This window comes from Oryctolagus cuniculus, chromosome 8 (assembly GCF_964237555.1).
Source record: "Oryctolagus cuniculus chromosome 8, mOryCun1.1, whole genome shotgun sequence".
NCBI lineage: Eukaryota > Metazoa > Chordata > Mammalia > Lagomorpha > Leporidae > Oryctolagus > Oryctolagus cuniculus.
The window spans coordinates 89966027-89983670 of record NC_091439.1 but is presented as its reverse complement, the minus strand read 5'-3'; the positions used below and the strand labels follow the sequence as shown (position 1 = coordinate 89983670).

The window sequence follows — 17644 nt, the reverse complement described above, 5'->3', positions numbered from 1 at the left end:
TGAAAATCACTTTATATCATTTTATGCTCTGCTTTTGAAAAGTGGGATATTTTTCACATTACTGTTTACCAAAGTGCTTACTGTTTAAATATTCTATTAATATATTAAATATACTAATGATATCCCAGTATCTTAACTATTCTCATATCTTAGACATTTCCTTGTACTCCTTTTTGTCATTGTAAAATTATATTACAATGAATATGTCCTCACAGATGGCTCGCGGCAGGCATTGGTAACTGTTTATCCTCAATCCATTCCCCCTCTCCTTGCTAACAGCAGCCAGTTCTGTTGGGATGGGCGTACACCTCTGAGCTGCGGGGTCAGCAATCCCACCTCTTGCTCTCCTGGCTTCTCCAGCTGGTAGGTTGGTAGGGTAGCTAGGTGACCCAGTTCTGGTTAATGAAATGGAAGGGGAAGCCTGCTGGAAGTATTCTGCTAAAGCTTTGGCTGTCCTGGTGAAAGAACAGATGTGGCAACGCAACTGTTGCCTCTTCTTTTGCCTCAAACATGGAAGACAAGGTGTCAGCATATGTCCATTTTACAGAAGGAAAAACCGAGGCACAGAAATGTTGAGTGAGCTGCACAGGATCAAGCAGCCGTGTCCGAGTCAGTCTTCTAATCCAAAGTCTGGCCTCCGCACACTGAGAATGAAAAAGCAGAAGGGGAGTCCAAGATCTTGATGTCGTCACTGAGCAGTTACTCAGAACGCAGGCCACCAACTGTCACCTGCACCTGCACGCTTGGCAGAGCAGCGCCAGCTGGCCAGGGCCTTCTGGGTGCAGATGCTGTGAGTCAGGACACCGGCAGGAAGGGGATCCACAAGGTGGACAGCAGCTCCTCCGCGCCTCCAACCTCACCCCTGCCTCGGGCTAAGGGGCGCCCCCAACTCGCAAGAAATCTCACAGGTGGGTCTCGATGTACTTTATTTTTACTTCAAAATAAAGTTATTCTGTTTTCTTAATAAAACATATAATTATGGAAGATTCAGAAAGTAACATCAAAAGAAGAAATGCACGTGTGATTCCAGCGTTTAAGAAGACTGTGTAATACATGGCACAGTTCCTCTAGGGCTTTCATTATTCCCTATTTTCTTACATGTATAATTGCATTATACTATAAATACTTCCATGTTCATTTACAGTAAGCATTTTCCAATGTAAACATTTTAATGTCACATGATATTTTATCACATGGACAAATCAGTTTATTAAACTATTTTGATATCGTGACTGGACTAACACGACAGTAGAATCTGCAGGAAGAAGGAAAATTGCCACAGACAGGGCTCCAGACAAGGAGTCTACGCTACTTAAATACTGCAGAATTAGCCGCGCTGTCTGCTCTTGTTCGCGTTTTCAAACAAGTGTAGATCAAAGACTCCACCCTGTGACGGGAGCTTTGTCCTTTTATGAGAAACTTCTCCAGGTCCCTGGCCGACCCCTCCCCTTACTCGTGGTCAAGGTCTCTCCGCAATCTCACAAAGCACACTGCAGAACCACTGACACGGGAACTGAAACAATGGCCCTTAGCACTGCCACGCGACAGCTTAAACGTGTTACCCAAACAGCCTTGAAGCAGAACGTTCCGGTGCAGACAGACCTGCCGTGGAATCCTCTGGAGATGTTAAGTTTTCAAAGGATTACAGTATGCACCACAAAACATTTATACACACACCCTTTCAAAAATCATACCAAAACGAGGTCAACTTTTACCCCTTAACTTTTCCTCGCAGGCTTGGGCGATCACCGCCTGGCCCCCGTTCGTCCCGAGTGTCACACAGAGAGCAGACAGGCCCTGTGGTGACTGCCAGCTGCCCCGCTCCCTCCTTGGTGTCCCTCCGCCCTAGGCTGGGCCTTTTTTTTTTTTAAACTGACAAAAATTCTATTTATGGCATATAATGATGTTTTATGTAAATACTGTGGAGTAACTGAATTAGATAGTTAATATATCCATCACCTGGTACACTTCTTTTGTGTGTGTGATCATGCCTTTTGCCAGCTCTATAAGATGCTTTGTTATAAAATCATTGTGGATGAGGCAGAAAAGCTCAAGTTCAGCCACTGTTGACTTCTTCAAATTAACAATAAATAGGAAATATTTTGAAGCAAAGATTTATAAACTAACTAGGAACTAGACAAATAAGATATTAAAGAATTAAGGAAATAAAAGTAAAGAATGAGCCTTTTAAAACTAGGTACCTTCCCATGTTGCATTTAAACCTCAGGCTGGCATAGAAGAGACCGGGGCCACAGTGCAACAGGAGGCAGAACACAGAACGGACTTTGGCCTCTAGGCATCGAGTGCACTGGGGAAGCCTGAGGGAAGGCCTACACTCCTGGGCACTGCCACACTCAGGCAGCAAGCGGCAGACTTTGGCTGCTACGCCATTTTAAATCTAACCCACCTTCTCAACCCAGACCCAGGAGGAGACACGCAGCTCTGAGACTACACTAAAGGGAGCAGTTTCAGGTCTGAAGTGTACCCATGTGCACTGGGCACTTCCTGCGACAGACAGCTGCCTCTGACAGACAGCTCATACTCGCCCAGCAGTGATGGAGGAGGTCACAAAGTTTCACTTCAATAAAACTGAAGTTGGACCCAGAAAGTGAACAAAAGAATTGGGAAGGAACTAGAAAAGTGAGCCAGGAGCTGCTTTCTGTGAGGGCAGAAAACTGCCTTTTACTCCAATTTCGAGAACGTTCTCGTCTGTCACAAGACATCTGAGAAATCTGCAGCAAAAGGCACCAGACTATTCCAAGTGCAACAACTTGTATGCAACGGAACTGGCCCCGGGATCAGCTCGAGCGTGCTGGGAAGAGAACACACACCTCTCCACACACAGGGGAGCACCGATCTGACGTGAGAACCTTTGACTGGGCCACGGCAAACAGTGGGCTGCAAACAGGAGGGGATGAAGGGAAGCTGAGATGAAGAGCAGACAGATCGAGTGGTGAACTGAAGACCAGCTACGCACTACCATTTACAGTTAAGGCAGTTTACAAAGAGATGTCTTAATAAAAAACCATTACACAGCATTCAAAAACAAAATCGCCTTCTGGCCTGACTGAAAGAGCTACACTGTCTAGTCTGACTCTGTACAGCAGGGACCTGTTCTTAGCAGGTAAGCCTATTCACAAGTAAGAACCTCTTACTCTTGTAACATTGTCCTGTTCTAAGAGAATATATAACTCCCATCCCTGCAGGGGTGGCCCACAAGGCCCCAGGGACCCCAGGTGCACAGGGACCCATCCCTACAAGGGAACTATATACATTGCATTGGAAGCACACGTATACACCTGTCCCCATTAGGCGGCCACTGCCTTGGGTAAAGGGGTTATGGCTCATTCATTTCTATATGTACAATGACAAGTAGTAGGCACCCAACAATTTTTTTGGTATAAATGCTACATGAAAATGTGTTCACAATATTACCATTTACATTTCAAACATTGCCACCATTATCCGCCTCCACAGTAAAAGTACTGAAGTACCACCAACTTTACTGCAGTTTTCACAACATAATACTTCTGGATTTTATAATGTGAACAAATATTCTTGCTTTACTAATACTCAAAGCAATGATACAAACTTAGCATTCTCTTTGGATTGGAAAACTTGCTTGGAAGTTACTTCATTCTTTTTCTCTTTTTCAAAAGTGCATCTCGTAGTGCCAGCTGGAAGATAAGAAAAAATTACTTAAACATGGCATCTCTTAAGTAATCCCATTACGCTAATTTGGTTATAAGAAAGTTTACCAACAAGGAATCACTGAGTTAATACATCTTCCCCCAAAACTACAAATGGTGAAATATTTCTTAGCAGAGACGAAATCTGTATCCAGGCTGAGGGCCTCCACACTGCCAGGGAATGGGGACATGCATGGCCCGTGGGGACAAAAAGCTCAAAACCAGAGCGACTGCAGGATGCAGACACCAGGGATGATGTGTTGCTGCTTCACACGTGGCTCTTAGTGTTGTGCAGATGTCAGCGAAATACTCTAAGAACCAACAGATGAGATTTCCAAGACCACATAGGCCATTCAATATGACACACAGGGACCACTTAAAGATGTCTAAATAGCATTCAGCATTTATGCAGACCGAAGGTAACTCTGTTAGATACTCTGAAACAGAACTATTCCCGTATTTGCTGGTTTCCAGGTGGGTTTGTTTAATGTAGTATACGAGCTAAGAACACTTTACAATCAGTAAATGCTTTACAGTAACTCAGACATGAGGAAATTAACTGGGGAACAGCTAACCACAGATAGCTATGGGGCATTTGCCATGTGACTGGATCGAACTGAGATGTGCTGTGGTGTAAAATACACACTGGATTTTGGGTAGTTAAAAACAAAAAGGTAAAACATCTCATTAATAATTTGTATGCTGATTTATATGTTAGAGTGTTACTACTTTAGATGCATGGGGCTAGTAGGATATAGTATTAAAATTAACTTCATCTTTCCTTTCCTTTTGAAATCTTGTATGCAATTCATATTACATTTCTACTGAACAATTAGGAAGAGAATATAGAAAAATCAGGAACCTAGAGTGACATTTTAAAATGGAGAGTCCTTGAGGAAAATACAAGACAAGGAGATACACACAGAAATTCTGATTAATTCCAGGCTCCAAACAGCTAGAAAATTAGAGAAAGAGGAAAAAATTCTTGAACCAGCAAGTGCAGATGTCCAGTGAACTCAATTCTTTCACAAAAAATTCATTAACTATGATAGACAAGGTGTTGACAAGGAAGAAATAAGACATCACCACTGTGCCAAAAAGCCCTGCCATGGAACAGGAGGGGTGGGGACATGCCTAAGCTCAAATGTAACAAAGTCACATGGATCATATAATAGAGGAGGGCCCACCCACTCCATCATTACTCTTCCTTACCCAAAAGTATTACTTAAGGGCCACTGAAGGATAAACTAATGGATTCAAGTCAACTGTAAGTTTAGGAGAATTTGGCAAAACTCAAGTGTTCTTTTTTTTTTTTTTTGACAGGCAGAGTGGATAGTGAGAGAGAGAGACAGAGAGAAAGGTCATCCTTTTGCCGTTGGTTCACCCTCCAATGGCCGCCACGGCTGGCACGCTGCGGCCGGCGCACCGCGCTGATCCAAAGGCAGGAGCCAGGTGCTTCTCCCATGCAGGTGCAGGGCCCAAGCACTTGGGCCATCCTCCACTGCCTTCCCGGGCCACAGCAGAGAGCTGGCCTGGAAGAGGGGCAACCAGAAAAGAATCCTGTGCCGCGACCGGGACTAGAACCTGGGGTGCCGGCGCCGCTAGGTGGAGGATTAGCCTATTGAGCTGTGGCACCGGCCTCAAGTGTTCTTAAAATCGTAGGTGACACCTGTCTTTTCACAGTAATTTCAGTAGTTTCTACTAAAAATGCTGGCACTTTATTGTTGACACAGATGTTACTGAAGAGTTTAGAAACAGAAAGATTAAGCAAGCAAGAATTTAATTGGTACTTTAATTCAGTTAATCCCTTCTTGGTGCCAACACTGACACAGCACCGCCCCAGGAGGCTGGCTGTCACAGGTCAGGCCTGGCAGGCTCATTGTGCCTGGCTGTTGAGAACCAGGGGCTGTTTTACCCTGGACTCAATATCCTGGAGACTCTTCACAATGACATTAGATATAGTTTGGTGCACTCCCCAGAGAGGAAACAAAGGCATAGATTTGTTTTGCTACAACGAATTCTGAAATGAGCAAAGCCACTAAGCGGCCGGGATTACCACTCAACTGCTGGCAGTGGGGAAAAGGACGTCCCCAAGGCCTGTAGTCACCCGAGCTTTGCGAACGGCACGCAGAGGAAGGATCCTGTTCTTGAAGCTGTTTCTGAGATACCGTCACACAAAGCCATTGTTTTTTGAAAAGCACCAGGCATAAAATTACGTCCTTGGTTTTCAGACTGTGTTTCGTGGGGCACAGGTCAGGAGACTCGCATGGGAGAACACCTCGGAGATGATCCAGCTTGCACTTTTACTCAGGAGAAAATGGACACCACGCTGGCCACACAGCTGAGTGCCGGCCGGCTCGGGCACCCTGACGCTGTCCCACCCCTCTGTGCTCGCACTCACCCCAAAGGACACACAAACACGTGATCTTCAGAAGGCCCAACTCGTCTCAAACATAAAGCAGCCTCAGCTTACAGCGCTCCTCCTCCTGCCGCCTGCTCACCTGCTTCTCGCGGAAGGAACGCTTGTTTTTGGACCGGACGTTCTGGCTATACCGCATCATCATGAAGTTCTTCTGCTTTTTCTTCTCTTTATTTGTGGAACTAGCGAATGGGTTCATTTTGGTTTTCTTTCGCACAAATTCCTTTCGGTCTGTTTTCCCAGCCTATCAGCACAAAAAGATGGACACGTTTTTCTGAAACTACCCTTCAGGAGTTACCTAATCATCATCAACATCACCTGTGTGCTTGTGCCGTACTGGATGCAGGGACACGAGATGGACAGGAGACAGCCCTTGCTTCCCAGGGCTGGGTCCAGGGCAGACGTCCAGAAGGAAGTTGGAAAGGTAGGCGGGATGCCAGCCACGGCCAGCCAAGGCACAGCCAGGGGCAGACTCTACCTGGCCAGCGCTTTTCACTGCCGCAGGCGGACAGTCCAGCTTCTCTGTCAGCGCCCTGAGCCACCCACTCTGAATGTGAATGTGAACGTGAACGTGAACATGAACATGTAACACTGCCGTTTGTGCTTGCATCTTGTTCTGCGTGTGTGTGGTGGTTACACAGCTGCACACGCTTGTCAAAACTCCGCTAACTTCACACATCTGTATGTTTTATTCTCTGCTAATTGTACCCTTAATTTTGGAGAACCAGAACGACACGCTTCACTCACCATTGCAGTTGCCAGCCTTGTCTCCTTGTCAGACTTTGGCTTTTTATGAAGGCGTTCAATATCCCGGAGGGACAGTAACTCGCCCCTGGGGTGAGAGAAAAAGGAAACAGGAAGTGAGGGTGGAATTCCTTTCCCAGTGCTTGCCCTGCCAACACGAGCTGACGGAAGCCCCGGAGCTCGTGCCGTTTTACCTGCGTTCCTCGTCACTGTCTATCTCAATATACTTCCTCTTCTCGGCTTTCCCAGGGGCAGCGTCCAGTTCTTTCCTCATCTGGGCAATGCGGATCTTCTGGAAGTCTTCCTGAGTTAAAACCCGACTGGTGCTGACGGCGGCAGCTTTGGCTTTGCGCTCCTCCATGGGCATGCTGTTCAGCTTCCGGGACTTGAGAGCACACACAGAAAGGCTGAGATGGCCGCGGGCTCAAGCGAGAACGCAGCCGTCCGATTTTAGCCTCCCGACAAGGCCTCGCACAGCTTAGTGAACACCCGGAAGAGGGCACGTTAGGACTTACGATTTCTTGCTGCTCTTCGTCGGAAGAGTGGTGCACATCAACCCATTCCCCGTCGGCATCCTCCTCATCTTCCTCACTGAGACTGGTGCTTTCCCACCCATCTGTGTGAAGAAAGCACATGGTCGTTCCTGTCACGTTAGGCCGGCGCTCACAGATATCAAGCAACACAAAAGGCAGGGCACAAACCTGGAGTATCTGCTAGCCAAGCATTGAGCGGTATTCATGTTAAATAAGCCACATCAACAAAGTTAATCTAAGGAATGGAGAATAAGCACCAGCCAAGAATCTACCATGAGCCAGAACCTCACAACCACTCTCTCTAGTCCCCACGACTCGGCAGAGCAGGAACGGACTCCCGGGGTTACGTCACGCCGCTAGGAGCGGCAGCCTCCCCCAGAATCATGAAAACCACGTCTCACCACGTCTCACTCTACGGCCCAACTGCACCAAACCAAACTGCACTTTTTTTTATTTGTTATTTTTTATTTATTTTTCCCCCCAAAGAAACCTTTTATTTAAGGAATACAGAATTGATGCATTTCCTAAGTAAAACTTTAGGGATATAGTGATTCTTCCCACCATACTCACCCTCCCACCCACTCTCTCACCCCTCCTCCTCCTCTCTCTCCCACTCCTGGTCCCATTCTCTACTGATCCATTTTCAATTAACTTTATACACAGAAGACCAACTCTGAACTAAGAGTTCAGCAATTTGCACGGAACACAATAAACAAAAAACAAAACAAACCTGTTCCTCAACAGTCAAGACAAGGGCTATTCAAAGTCATTGCATCTTGAAGTTAATTTCACTTGTGCACCTGTGCTGGCCACACAAGTACCTGACTAATACAGCCAAGCATATTTATACATGTATGGGAAACTAGTTACAGTCACCCAGATAACTGAGGTAGAAGATTCTGGAAGGGAAAGAACCTGGTAGACACGTCAACAAAGGCGGGTCACCGTCCTGAATGCAGCCCCCACAGGAAGCTCTCTAACCTCAGACGTGCACGGCCTTCCTGCAGCTCCCCAGCTCTGCCGGACAGTGGCCAGCTCCTGGTCGGGCAAGTACACTGCCGCCAGCCTTCTACTGTGCTATGCCCCACCTAGTGTCTCAGTCCTTCAGGACTTGGCTCACGCTCTGCGTGCATCTCTCCTATCCCAGCACTCTTGGCCCAACTCCTGGCTCACCAGGAACCATCGCTCTCAAGCCTTTGAAAGACTTTTTTTGGGGTGAGCCTGACTTCTGCACTTGAGGCATCACTGCAATGATAAATCTTTTTTAACACTTTACTGCTCAGCTTTTAGGCCACAGACACAAAACCGTTATTTTTCTCAAGTGCCAAACAGCATGTCTTTGACATGAAAAGACATCCTGAACCAGAAGTGCACATCTCCCGCATGAGACCATAAGCTCCCCATGAGCAGGAGGCCTGCTCCATGGTTTCCCAAGGCTGCTAAGCCGAGAGGAACCCGAGAGTCTGTTCCTCCTCTGCTGAGGAAGAGTGGTTCTAAGGTTTTGGCTCAAGATCTATTTTCTTTGAGAATGCTTGCCACTCAGTTATTTTTTCAGTAAATGTCTGCTGAAGGAATGTGCAGACCACATGGAGATTTAAAGGCCAACACAGATGCAGCAGGAGTGATGGTGCCCCGAGTAATAGTGAAACAGAAGCGAACCTTCGTCATTTTCAGCATTCTCTTCTTTCTCAACTTCCAAGACTTCTGCTCCTGGAATATAATCTTTAGCATCTAATTCTCCATATTCCTGTACTCGCGCCTCTGTGGAGGCCTCTGTAGGCTTACCCTAAAGCAGGAGAAATGTTTATAATAGGTGTTTAGATTGCAAACATTTATATAAAGTGTCTTCTCTAGGATTCTGAATTTTGAAGGGAGCACCATACAAAATGGAGGTACGAACATGACAAAAACTGCCTGCTTATGTCTGAGACCAAAGTAAACCCACAGCCAGAACTCGGCCGCTATTTTCTTACTCTCCTCTGATGCACATCAAGAAACTGGCAGTTATTAGTACCTGCTCCAGTTTTTTAAGTTAGGAAAACACCATCTCTCCTTGTATCATATACACACATCCTGCCTTCCCTTCTAACTACAAAGAGGTAGGATCTGGCTGAAGAACAGCCTGTTCAATACCGAGACCAGCTACTGACTGACCTTTGAGATCCCAATCCATTAATATCCTTAAACGTTTTCAAGCTGAGACAGCCTGATAGGTGTTTAAGTCTCAGTCATCAGGGCCAGCATTGTTGCACTGTGGGTTAAGCCTCTGCCTGAATCACTGGCATCCCATGTCATTTTGGTTCAATTCCTGGCTTCTCTACTTCTGATCTAGCTCCTTGCTAACATGCCGGGAAAGCAGCAGGGGATGGCTCAAGTGCTTGAACTCCTGTCACCCACACAGGAGACCCGGATGCAGTTCTAGGCTGGCTTCAGCCTGGCCCAGCCCTGGCTACTATGGCTGTTTGGGGAGAACCGGTAGATGTAAGACTTTTTTTCTCACTCTCTCTCCCCCTCTTCTTGTAACTCTGCCTTTCAAATAAATAAATAAGTCTTTTTTTTTCTTTTGAAAGATGGTCATCTTCTTTGAGTACATGCCAATCATAAAACATCTACAGTCTTGGAATTCAATCAATTTTAACCGAAACTTAAAATCCTGGGTATCACGAGTACTCATAATGGAAGCACCACAAATACTAGAAATCAGATTGTAGGAAGTAACTCTCACTGAGACCTCAGCCCTCAGACCAAGTATGCGTGTCTCACCCACCCGGAACTTCTTCTGCAACATCTGCGGGTTCAGGGTGCGGAAGAGCTGAATCAAAGTTCTAGCAGCCATCATCACATCTGCAAGACAACGTTAGAGCCCACCTCACCCTCCACCCCCACGCCATTCTGGAGCAGAGTATGGTGAGGTGAAAATAAGTCACACAGCCACCTTTGGTCTGCAGACAACACGGCGCGACTTACTCTTATCTTTGTGCGTTTTATACTGAGCCAAGTCTTGGAGAAGTTCTTCAGTCATGGCTAGAGGACACCGAGCTGTTATCTCTTTGATAGCATTGATGCTAGAAAAGGAAATAAACTTTAAAAAAGCCAGAGCAGAAATTTCATATGGTTCAATCAATCAATATTTTCTAAGGAAATGAAATCCAAAAGAATACAGATTGGGTTTTGGATGGCACAGGTCTCTAAAACTGCAGCATGGCAGAGTGGGGGTGGAGGGCTGGCTTAGGGGACTTTTGTTCCAGAGTTACTGCCATTTCTGCTACTGGTGGAGTAAGAAACCGTGTCTGGCACACCAAATCATGGCAGCATTTATTCCCTAACTGTTTGGAGAGAAGCGACTGGGTCAGATAAGAGGTTAAGGTCTTTAGGGCTGTTAGCTCGCCAATATATCCCAAGGGAGGTAAAAAGCAACTGTTTGCACATGCTTTACTTATCAGGACAGATTAGATCATCCTCAAACCAGTGCTGATACAGTTTTCAAAGTAATCAAGAATTAAACTCTGATTCAATAATACATCATCTGTTCCATGGTTAAGACATGAATTCAGGATAGGAAGATAAGAGAAAAACACTTAGGGCTGGCACGGCGGCTCACTAGGCTAATCCTCCACCTAGCGGCGCCGGCACACCGGGTTCTAGTCCCGGTTGGGGCACCGGATCCTGTCCCGGTTGCCCCTCTTCCAGGCCAGCTCTCTGCTGTGGCCCGGGAAGGCAGTGGAGGATGGCCCAAGTACTTGGGCCCTGCGCCTGCATGGGAGACCGGGAGGAAGCACCTGGCTCCTGGCTTCGGATCAGCGCAACACCGGCCATAGTGGCCATTTGGGGGGTGAACCAATGGAAGGAAGACCTTTCTCTCTCTCACTGTCTAACTTTGCCTGTAAAAAAACAAAACAAAACAAAACCTGAAGGACAACTATTTTCTCTGGCTCCAACTCAAAATTCTAACCATTAACATAAAAATAGCAGGCCTCTGAGAAGACCAAATTATATTTTCAACTGCTTTGTTGGAGGTCACACAACCAGATGAAATCTTCATTTGAAGTACACGCAGCTCATCAGAAGCCTACCTGCTGCCCCCAAGCATTAGTACATACCCTACAGTCATGACTTCCCCGGAGTTCTTGTCGGTAACAAAGTTGTTGGCCACCGTCATGAGCAACGACTGAATGATCTGAATTGGGCACAAAAGGAAAAAGGAGTGCAGGTGAAAGGTCTATGCCCATGCAGACACCGGAGCACACAAGGGCAGGTTACTCCCCAGGGAAACACCTTCACCCTCATTGTGCAAGCTGGACAGAAAGAAGCCTAAGCAAGACAGGGGTAACACTGCTTCATTCTGGAGTTCTGTTTCTGGGCTCTGTTAGCCTAAAGTTTACTTTTGCTTAACATTTTTTAATACAAATGTGAAAAAACAAAACAAAACAAAACCCTGCTTTGGCACAGGATAATCCAGTGCTGTTTAATCAAAGAAAGTAATTATTAGCTTTTGAGAAATAATCACTATAATCTCCCCTAAACATAAAATGTGTGTGCGCATGTGTGGTTTAAAGGTTTATTTTATATATTTGAAAATGAGTGGGGCTGGTGCTGTGGCGTAGCAGATAAAGCTATCACTTGTAGTGCCAGCATCCCACATGGGCACCAGTTTGAATCCTGGTTGCTCCACTTCCGATCCAGCTTCTCTGTTATGGCCTGGGAAAGCAGTAGAAGATGGTCCAAGTTCTTGGGCAACCACACCCATGTGGGTGATCTGGAAGAAGCTCCTGGCTCCTGGTTTTGGATCGGTGCAGCTCTGGCCGTTGCGGCCAATTGGGGAGTGAACCAGCGGACGGAAGACCTGTCTCTCTCTCTCCCTCTCTGCCTCTCCTTCTCTCTCTGTGTAACTCTGATTTTCAAATAAATAAATAAATCTTAAAAAAAAAAAAAAAAGAAGAAAGAAAATGAGGGACAGATCTTTTACCTGCTGGCTCACACCCCGGATAGGTAGTTTGGGTTGGACCAGGCCAAAGCCAGAAGCCTGTAACTGCATCCTGGTCTTCCACATGGGTTCAGGGGCCCAAGCACTAGAACCATCTGCCAATGCCTTCCCAGGCACATTAGCCGGGAGCTGGATCAGAAATGCAGCAGCCAGAACTTCAATCAATGTTCCAATATGGGATGCCAGCATCGCAGGTAGAGGCTTAACTTACTGAGCCACAATGCTGTCCCCAAAATTTAGTTATTAAACAAAATCAGAATTCTCAACGACTGGTCTGAAAAAAAATCCATTTTTGCATAACTGAACTTCTATGTGTCATAGTATTTAAAAAAATTTGTGAAGAAATTAAATTAAAAGATAGTTTATTTTGGTGCAGAATCACTTTGAAATCCATGTAGAGTCTTTTCTTTGTTTTTGCACTTGTCGGGGCCTGGGTTTCACCTCTCCACACCAGAGCAATGGGAGGTGAGCTGAGGCTCCTGGAGGCTCTAGGCGCGGAATCTCACCCACAGCCATGGCCAAAGCCAGGGTGATTTTCAACCAACGCCATGGAGTTTTTTCATAATATTCATTTCCTATGAACTTTTTGAAGATCCATCATATGTGTGGATCTAACACTTTTTTTGCAGCAAGATAACCTTATCTTTTAGCTCCATTTTCTTCCATGAACTTTAAAGTCTCTTTATAAGAGCTAGCCTCTGTGGGGAAGTGAGCGCAGCGCACGCAGCAACAGCACTGCTACGCAGGCACTGGGGCCGGGAGGAAGGTGAAAGGTTCTCACCTCTGGGGGCACCAGGTGATGAGAAGCCTGTGCAGCAAACAGAAGGATCTTCGTTACTTCTGAAAACAAAGAGATCAGAGAGGTCACAGTCAGTTCACTGCTCTGCCCTGTGGGGCCACGGCATCGAGGCAAGCACGTGCCGGCCTTAGTGCTGCTCCTGCTCCGCCTGCAACAGCCAACCCCAGACAGCCGTGTGGCTCACCCTCTCACCTCCTTCAGGTCCCCGCCAGCTGCTGCCTCATCAAAGGGTCTTTCCTGACCACGCCATCTGAAAGAGCCCACCCCCACCGGCACTCCTCCTGTGTCCTTACCCTGCCTCCTTTCTCTCAGAACACTTCTCTTCACTTGCACATACTATACTCAGAGCAGGACTTTCCATTCTTAGTGTCTAACACAGCGCCTCCACAGAAATCACTAAATACGTACTTCCTAAACAGATGCATAAATGCAAACACGGCTACGCATTCATCTTCTTTCAAAGGGGCAGCACAGCGTGTGGAAAGAACAAGGATGAAGCCTGACTTGCTATTTAAATTGCTGAGTGATCCTGGGCTTCTCTTCTTCTTTCTAGACTTTGTAGGACTGATGTGAGGATTGGTTAGTGATGTATACAAAGCACCTAACAGAGGGCCTGGCTTGGCTCATGTCAGAAGCTCAACAAATGTTAGTGTCCTTTCTACCTTGTTTTCAAAATCAAACTTACGTTTTCACTGGCAATGCACATCAGGGCAATGAGAGCAGGAAGATAAAATCCTATTCTCTACTACAAAGTTAAAGTAAAAAGCCAATCTTCTTTTCTAGAATTTTCCACAAGAGACTCTATGATATTACAAAAGGACTTGCTTTGAGAAGTCAATCTGCTATTTTTTTTCCCCAAAACGATTGTTTTCACAGTTGATGAGCACAAGCAGTAACCCACAGCAGACTCCAGAAAGAACACACAAGGACTTCTCTCCCCTGCTCTGAGACAGAACTCACTTCATTCCTACCCCTGTCTCCACTGATTCCAGAACAGATTTTAGTGGCTATTCTAATGCCAAGGCCACCAAAGAAGCGTGGCAAGTGGGCGGCTTACCTCTCTGGTGGGGCTGTAGGAACCTTTGCACAAAGGGATAGAAGTTGAAGAGGAAAAGCTGTGGAGAGAACAAACCAACCTCAGTATCCACGCAACTGCATTTCCCCATAATGCAATTATGTCACCAAGCACCTCTCTTTGGGAATCCTTTTGAACTTGTACTTTTTCTCAGTAAGCAATATGCCACAGGTTGCTTTGAAATGTAATGCCCAATGACAGGAACTCTCTCAACTGAAGCCAGGAGGCTCTCCTCATCATGTGAAGGAAGAAGAACAAGAGTTTACATAATAAACCAAGGGGAAAGAGCAGCAAACAAAATAGGATTTTTCTACTTTGAAAATTGGTGTGACTGCAGAATTGACTTTTAAATCTTCAGAGAGTTTTTGGGGAGGAATCATTGATGTACACTGACTATCTGTCCCTTCTCTGAGATGTCCCCTACCAGAAGTGTTTCACACTTCTGTTGTCCAGATTTTGGAATATCTGTACAGACACTGCCAGCTGAGTACCCCTAATCTGAAAATCCAAAATCCAAAATGCTCCAGAAAGTTTGCTGGCACTCAAAGGGTTTAGGATTTCAGAGCATCTTTTTATTTTGGAGTTTCAAATTAGGGATGACCAACTTGTATTAAGATTCCAAATAACCTGAAATCTAAATCTGCAGCTAGTACAATGTCATCATCAAACACCTCACTGCCCTGATTTTATCATATGCCAGTCCAACCACATGGGAGGAACAACTGTGCTCCGTGGTTCAGAGGGAAAACACTAACCCTCCAGAGTCTACCTCGGTCGCAGTGACAGCAGTACCGTTATCAAGGACATAGTAACTTAACTTCAATAAGTGAAGACATTGGTTCAACATAAAGGCAGGTATTTAATTATAAGTAGTTGGGAAACTGCAGATTCATGTCCATCAGAGCATGCTGAGACTGCAAATCACTTTCCTATCAGGCTCCAAGTCGGCTGTGATATGAAATTACTGCAGAAATGTATCAAGGATGGAACATGGAACTGGAGACCCTACTTTGGGACCACAGCCCACGGAGGAAAAGCAGACAGGACTCACACATGCTTTCATTTTTTTAGCCTGATATGTCTCTACTATTCAACTGTCAGTAAGTAAGCCCCCCCGCCCCCCCATTTTTTTCCTTCAGAATTTTTTTAGGACTTGAACCTATGAACTCCAAGATGGGACATGGGCATTCCAAGCAGTGTCTTAACTGCTGTACCAAATACCCAACCCTATCTCTTTTTTTCCAATTTTTTAGAAAATTCCTGTATCTTTCCATTCCAAAATAAATAAGTGAATAAGTAAAAAAGAAAGAAAGAAAGCTCCTGATCCTCAAAACATTCTTTAAAGACAGCAAAACATTCAGTGTCGGTTCAGTGACAAGAAAATGATAAGGAACAACCTCAAGGGTCAATTCCTCATGGCCCCATTTTAGGGCATCTTTATCTATAAAGGCAACTGGTCCAAGACATGTGAAGTGCCAGTGAGTTGACACCATACACGCTTAACTATCACAAGGAGCTCTTGAAGCAGAGAATTCAGCTTTGCAAACAAGACAGTTTCCTACCAGAGAACCAAGCAATCAGGAAAGCCATGAGGGCTTTAACAAACTGTGAAACGCAGCAAAGAGTCAGCAAAAGTATGTGTGTCATGATGGCTCCAGGGACAGTAAAGGTAAAACAAAGTGAACAAAAACAAAGTGCACAAATAGAACCCCAAATAGTCCACCTGGATGCAAGCTGAATACATGCACAAGCTGGCATCTACACTTTATGGAGGCACAACAGTGATGAAAACAGCTATTTTTAAACAGGAAGATTGTATTCTTTTGTAAATTCTATGGGTTTAAATGGTTTGGGGGACAAAATCAAGCCCCACTCCACCCCAGTGGCTTTCCCCTTACTTCTAACAGTCCGCACGAGAAACACAATGATTCCGAACCTCGTGAATTCCCACCAGTCTGGAGATGAGGTTCATGAGCATCATCTTCACTTCAAACCTCTCCTTGGAGCTCTCCAGCTGCTTTAGTAGTTTTTCCGCAAAGTCTGAAGGGAGAAGATCAAAGACGTTCATGTGGATCCATGCAACAGTCACCTAACAGGCCCCAGGGGAGGCAGCAATTGTTCTCAATGAAGACACAAGTGTGAAGTATTCACATTATGCTTAGCATCAGCCTCTGCAGACCGCCAGCATCTGGTCAGAAACACAGGCTCTTAAGCCACTAAGCCCCACACCCACTGAATTGGACGCTATACTTGAACAAGTTCCCTAGGTGATCAGGGGTTAGCAAATGTTGCCATACCTTAGAGAGAGAGTGTTGACAAGTCCCAACACCCAGTACACCCCAAACAAACTAAACCAGAATCTCTGGGAGAACAGGACTCAGGCATCAGTACAGTTTGAAATTCCCAAAATTCCCCAGGCAATCCCAACGTGCAGTCTGGTCTGAGAACTAGTGTTCTAGAACAGTTTCCAGAGCTTTGGTTTCCACAGATCAGTTATTCTTGTTTTTAGTTTAGTTTTTTTTTTTTTTTTTTTAAGACCAACAAGAATACTACTAGTTCTTCATTTTGTCAATTACAATGTCCTACCATTATTGTGTTGTTAAAGATGTGAACCTCAAAGAGACTTGTCTTATATTCTTCTTATTTTGCTGTGGACTGAGAATCGCTGCTTCAGAACCTAACTCTCCAGTTTACAGCCAAGTAGTAACAAGTTAGTACCTACTGTTTGTTGACTAAGTGCCAGGGACCTTCTATTCCCTGTTAACCCGCAAACAGAACAGGGAGACACAGGGCCAGCAAGAAACTTGGGAAACTGTAATGACAGTACCTTGGGGATCATGAATCAAGTGAATAGCTGAGAAGTTAAACACCTCTGGTTTTTTCTTCTTCTTTTGTTTCTAAAATAAAGGGAGAGGAAAAACATTCCACTCTGAATTACGGTCATAATGCTCGTGGAATTCAATGTGTTAATGTACTCAAGGCCGTTACCAAGTCCATTAAATCATTTAAACAGAAAAAAATCTTCTGTTCTAAAACCTTCTTTCAACTCAAAGAATTAAAGGTGGTTTTGTCCTAAACCTTGGGAATGGCTTAATTCCATGAAATTTAAAGGAAATCTGGAAATACAAACCTCAAAAAACACACTGGTGACAAAGTAATGATTTTCAGACTAATCATTACAAGATACCAAATGTATTTTACTTGGTATTCCTCCGAGAAGACTTGTCAAAGACACCCTAATACAAGCCATCTTGATCATAATGAAAAAGTGAATTAATTATATTCAAGTCACAGATTTTGCTAGAGTTGAATATGTCTATTAAACTAAAAAAAAAAAAAAATCATACTTAAAAATTGATCAACCATTTCTAAGTCTTTCCAAATGCTTGCTGTTTTTTAAT

At 45.1% G+C, this 17644-nt stretch overlaps 1 protein-coding gene and 1 non-coding gene across 3 annotated transcripts in view; both read right to left on the bottom strand.

The window, feature by feature from the left end:
- Nucleotides 1-909: 909 nt before the first annotated feature.
- SDAD1 (SDA1 domain containing 1) overlaps nucleotides 910-17644 on the bottom strand; it is a 30607-nt gene continuing 13872 nt past the window's right edge. For both annotated transcript variants that reach the window (XM_002717107.5, XM_051819679.2), the window contains exons 10-22: nucleotides 17071-17140; nucleotides 16180-16283; nucleotides 14226-14283; nucleotides 13151-13209; nucleotides 11486-11562; nucleotides 10353-10450; nucleotides 10153-10229; nucleotides 9045-9171; nucleotides 7368-7468; nucleotides 7047-7237; nucleotides 6856-6940; nucleotides 6191-6352; nucleotides 910-3677 (exon numbers count right to left, since the gene is read on the bottom strand). In XM_002717107.5, coding sequence (XP_002717153.1) covers nucleotides 3630-3677; nucleotides 6191-6352; nucleotides 6856-6940; nucleotides 7047-7237; nucleotides 7368-7468; nucleotides 9045-9171; nucleotides 10153-10229; nucleotides 10353-10450; nucleotides 11486-11562; nucleotides 13151-13209; nucleotides 14226-14283; nucleotides 16180-16283; nucleotides 17071-17140 — 1257 coding nt within the window. In that variant the 3' untranslated portion in view covers nucleotides 910-3629. The remainder of the gene's footprint in view (nucleotides 3678-6190; nucleotides 6353-6855; nucleotides 6941-7046; nucleotides 7238-7367; nucleotides 7469-9044; nucleotides 9172-10152; nucleotides 10230-10352; nucleotides 10451-11485; nucleotides 11563-13150; nucleotides 13210-14225; nucleotides 14284-16179; nucleotides 16284-17070; nucleotides 17141-17644) is intronic.
- LOC127483354 (small nucleolar RNA ACA64) lies at nucleotides 12788-12914 on the bottom strand. The gene has a single exon (XR_007909547.1). It is a non-coding gene; the product is annotated as a small nucleolar RNA ACA64 (small nucleolar RNA).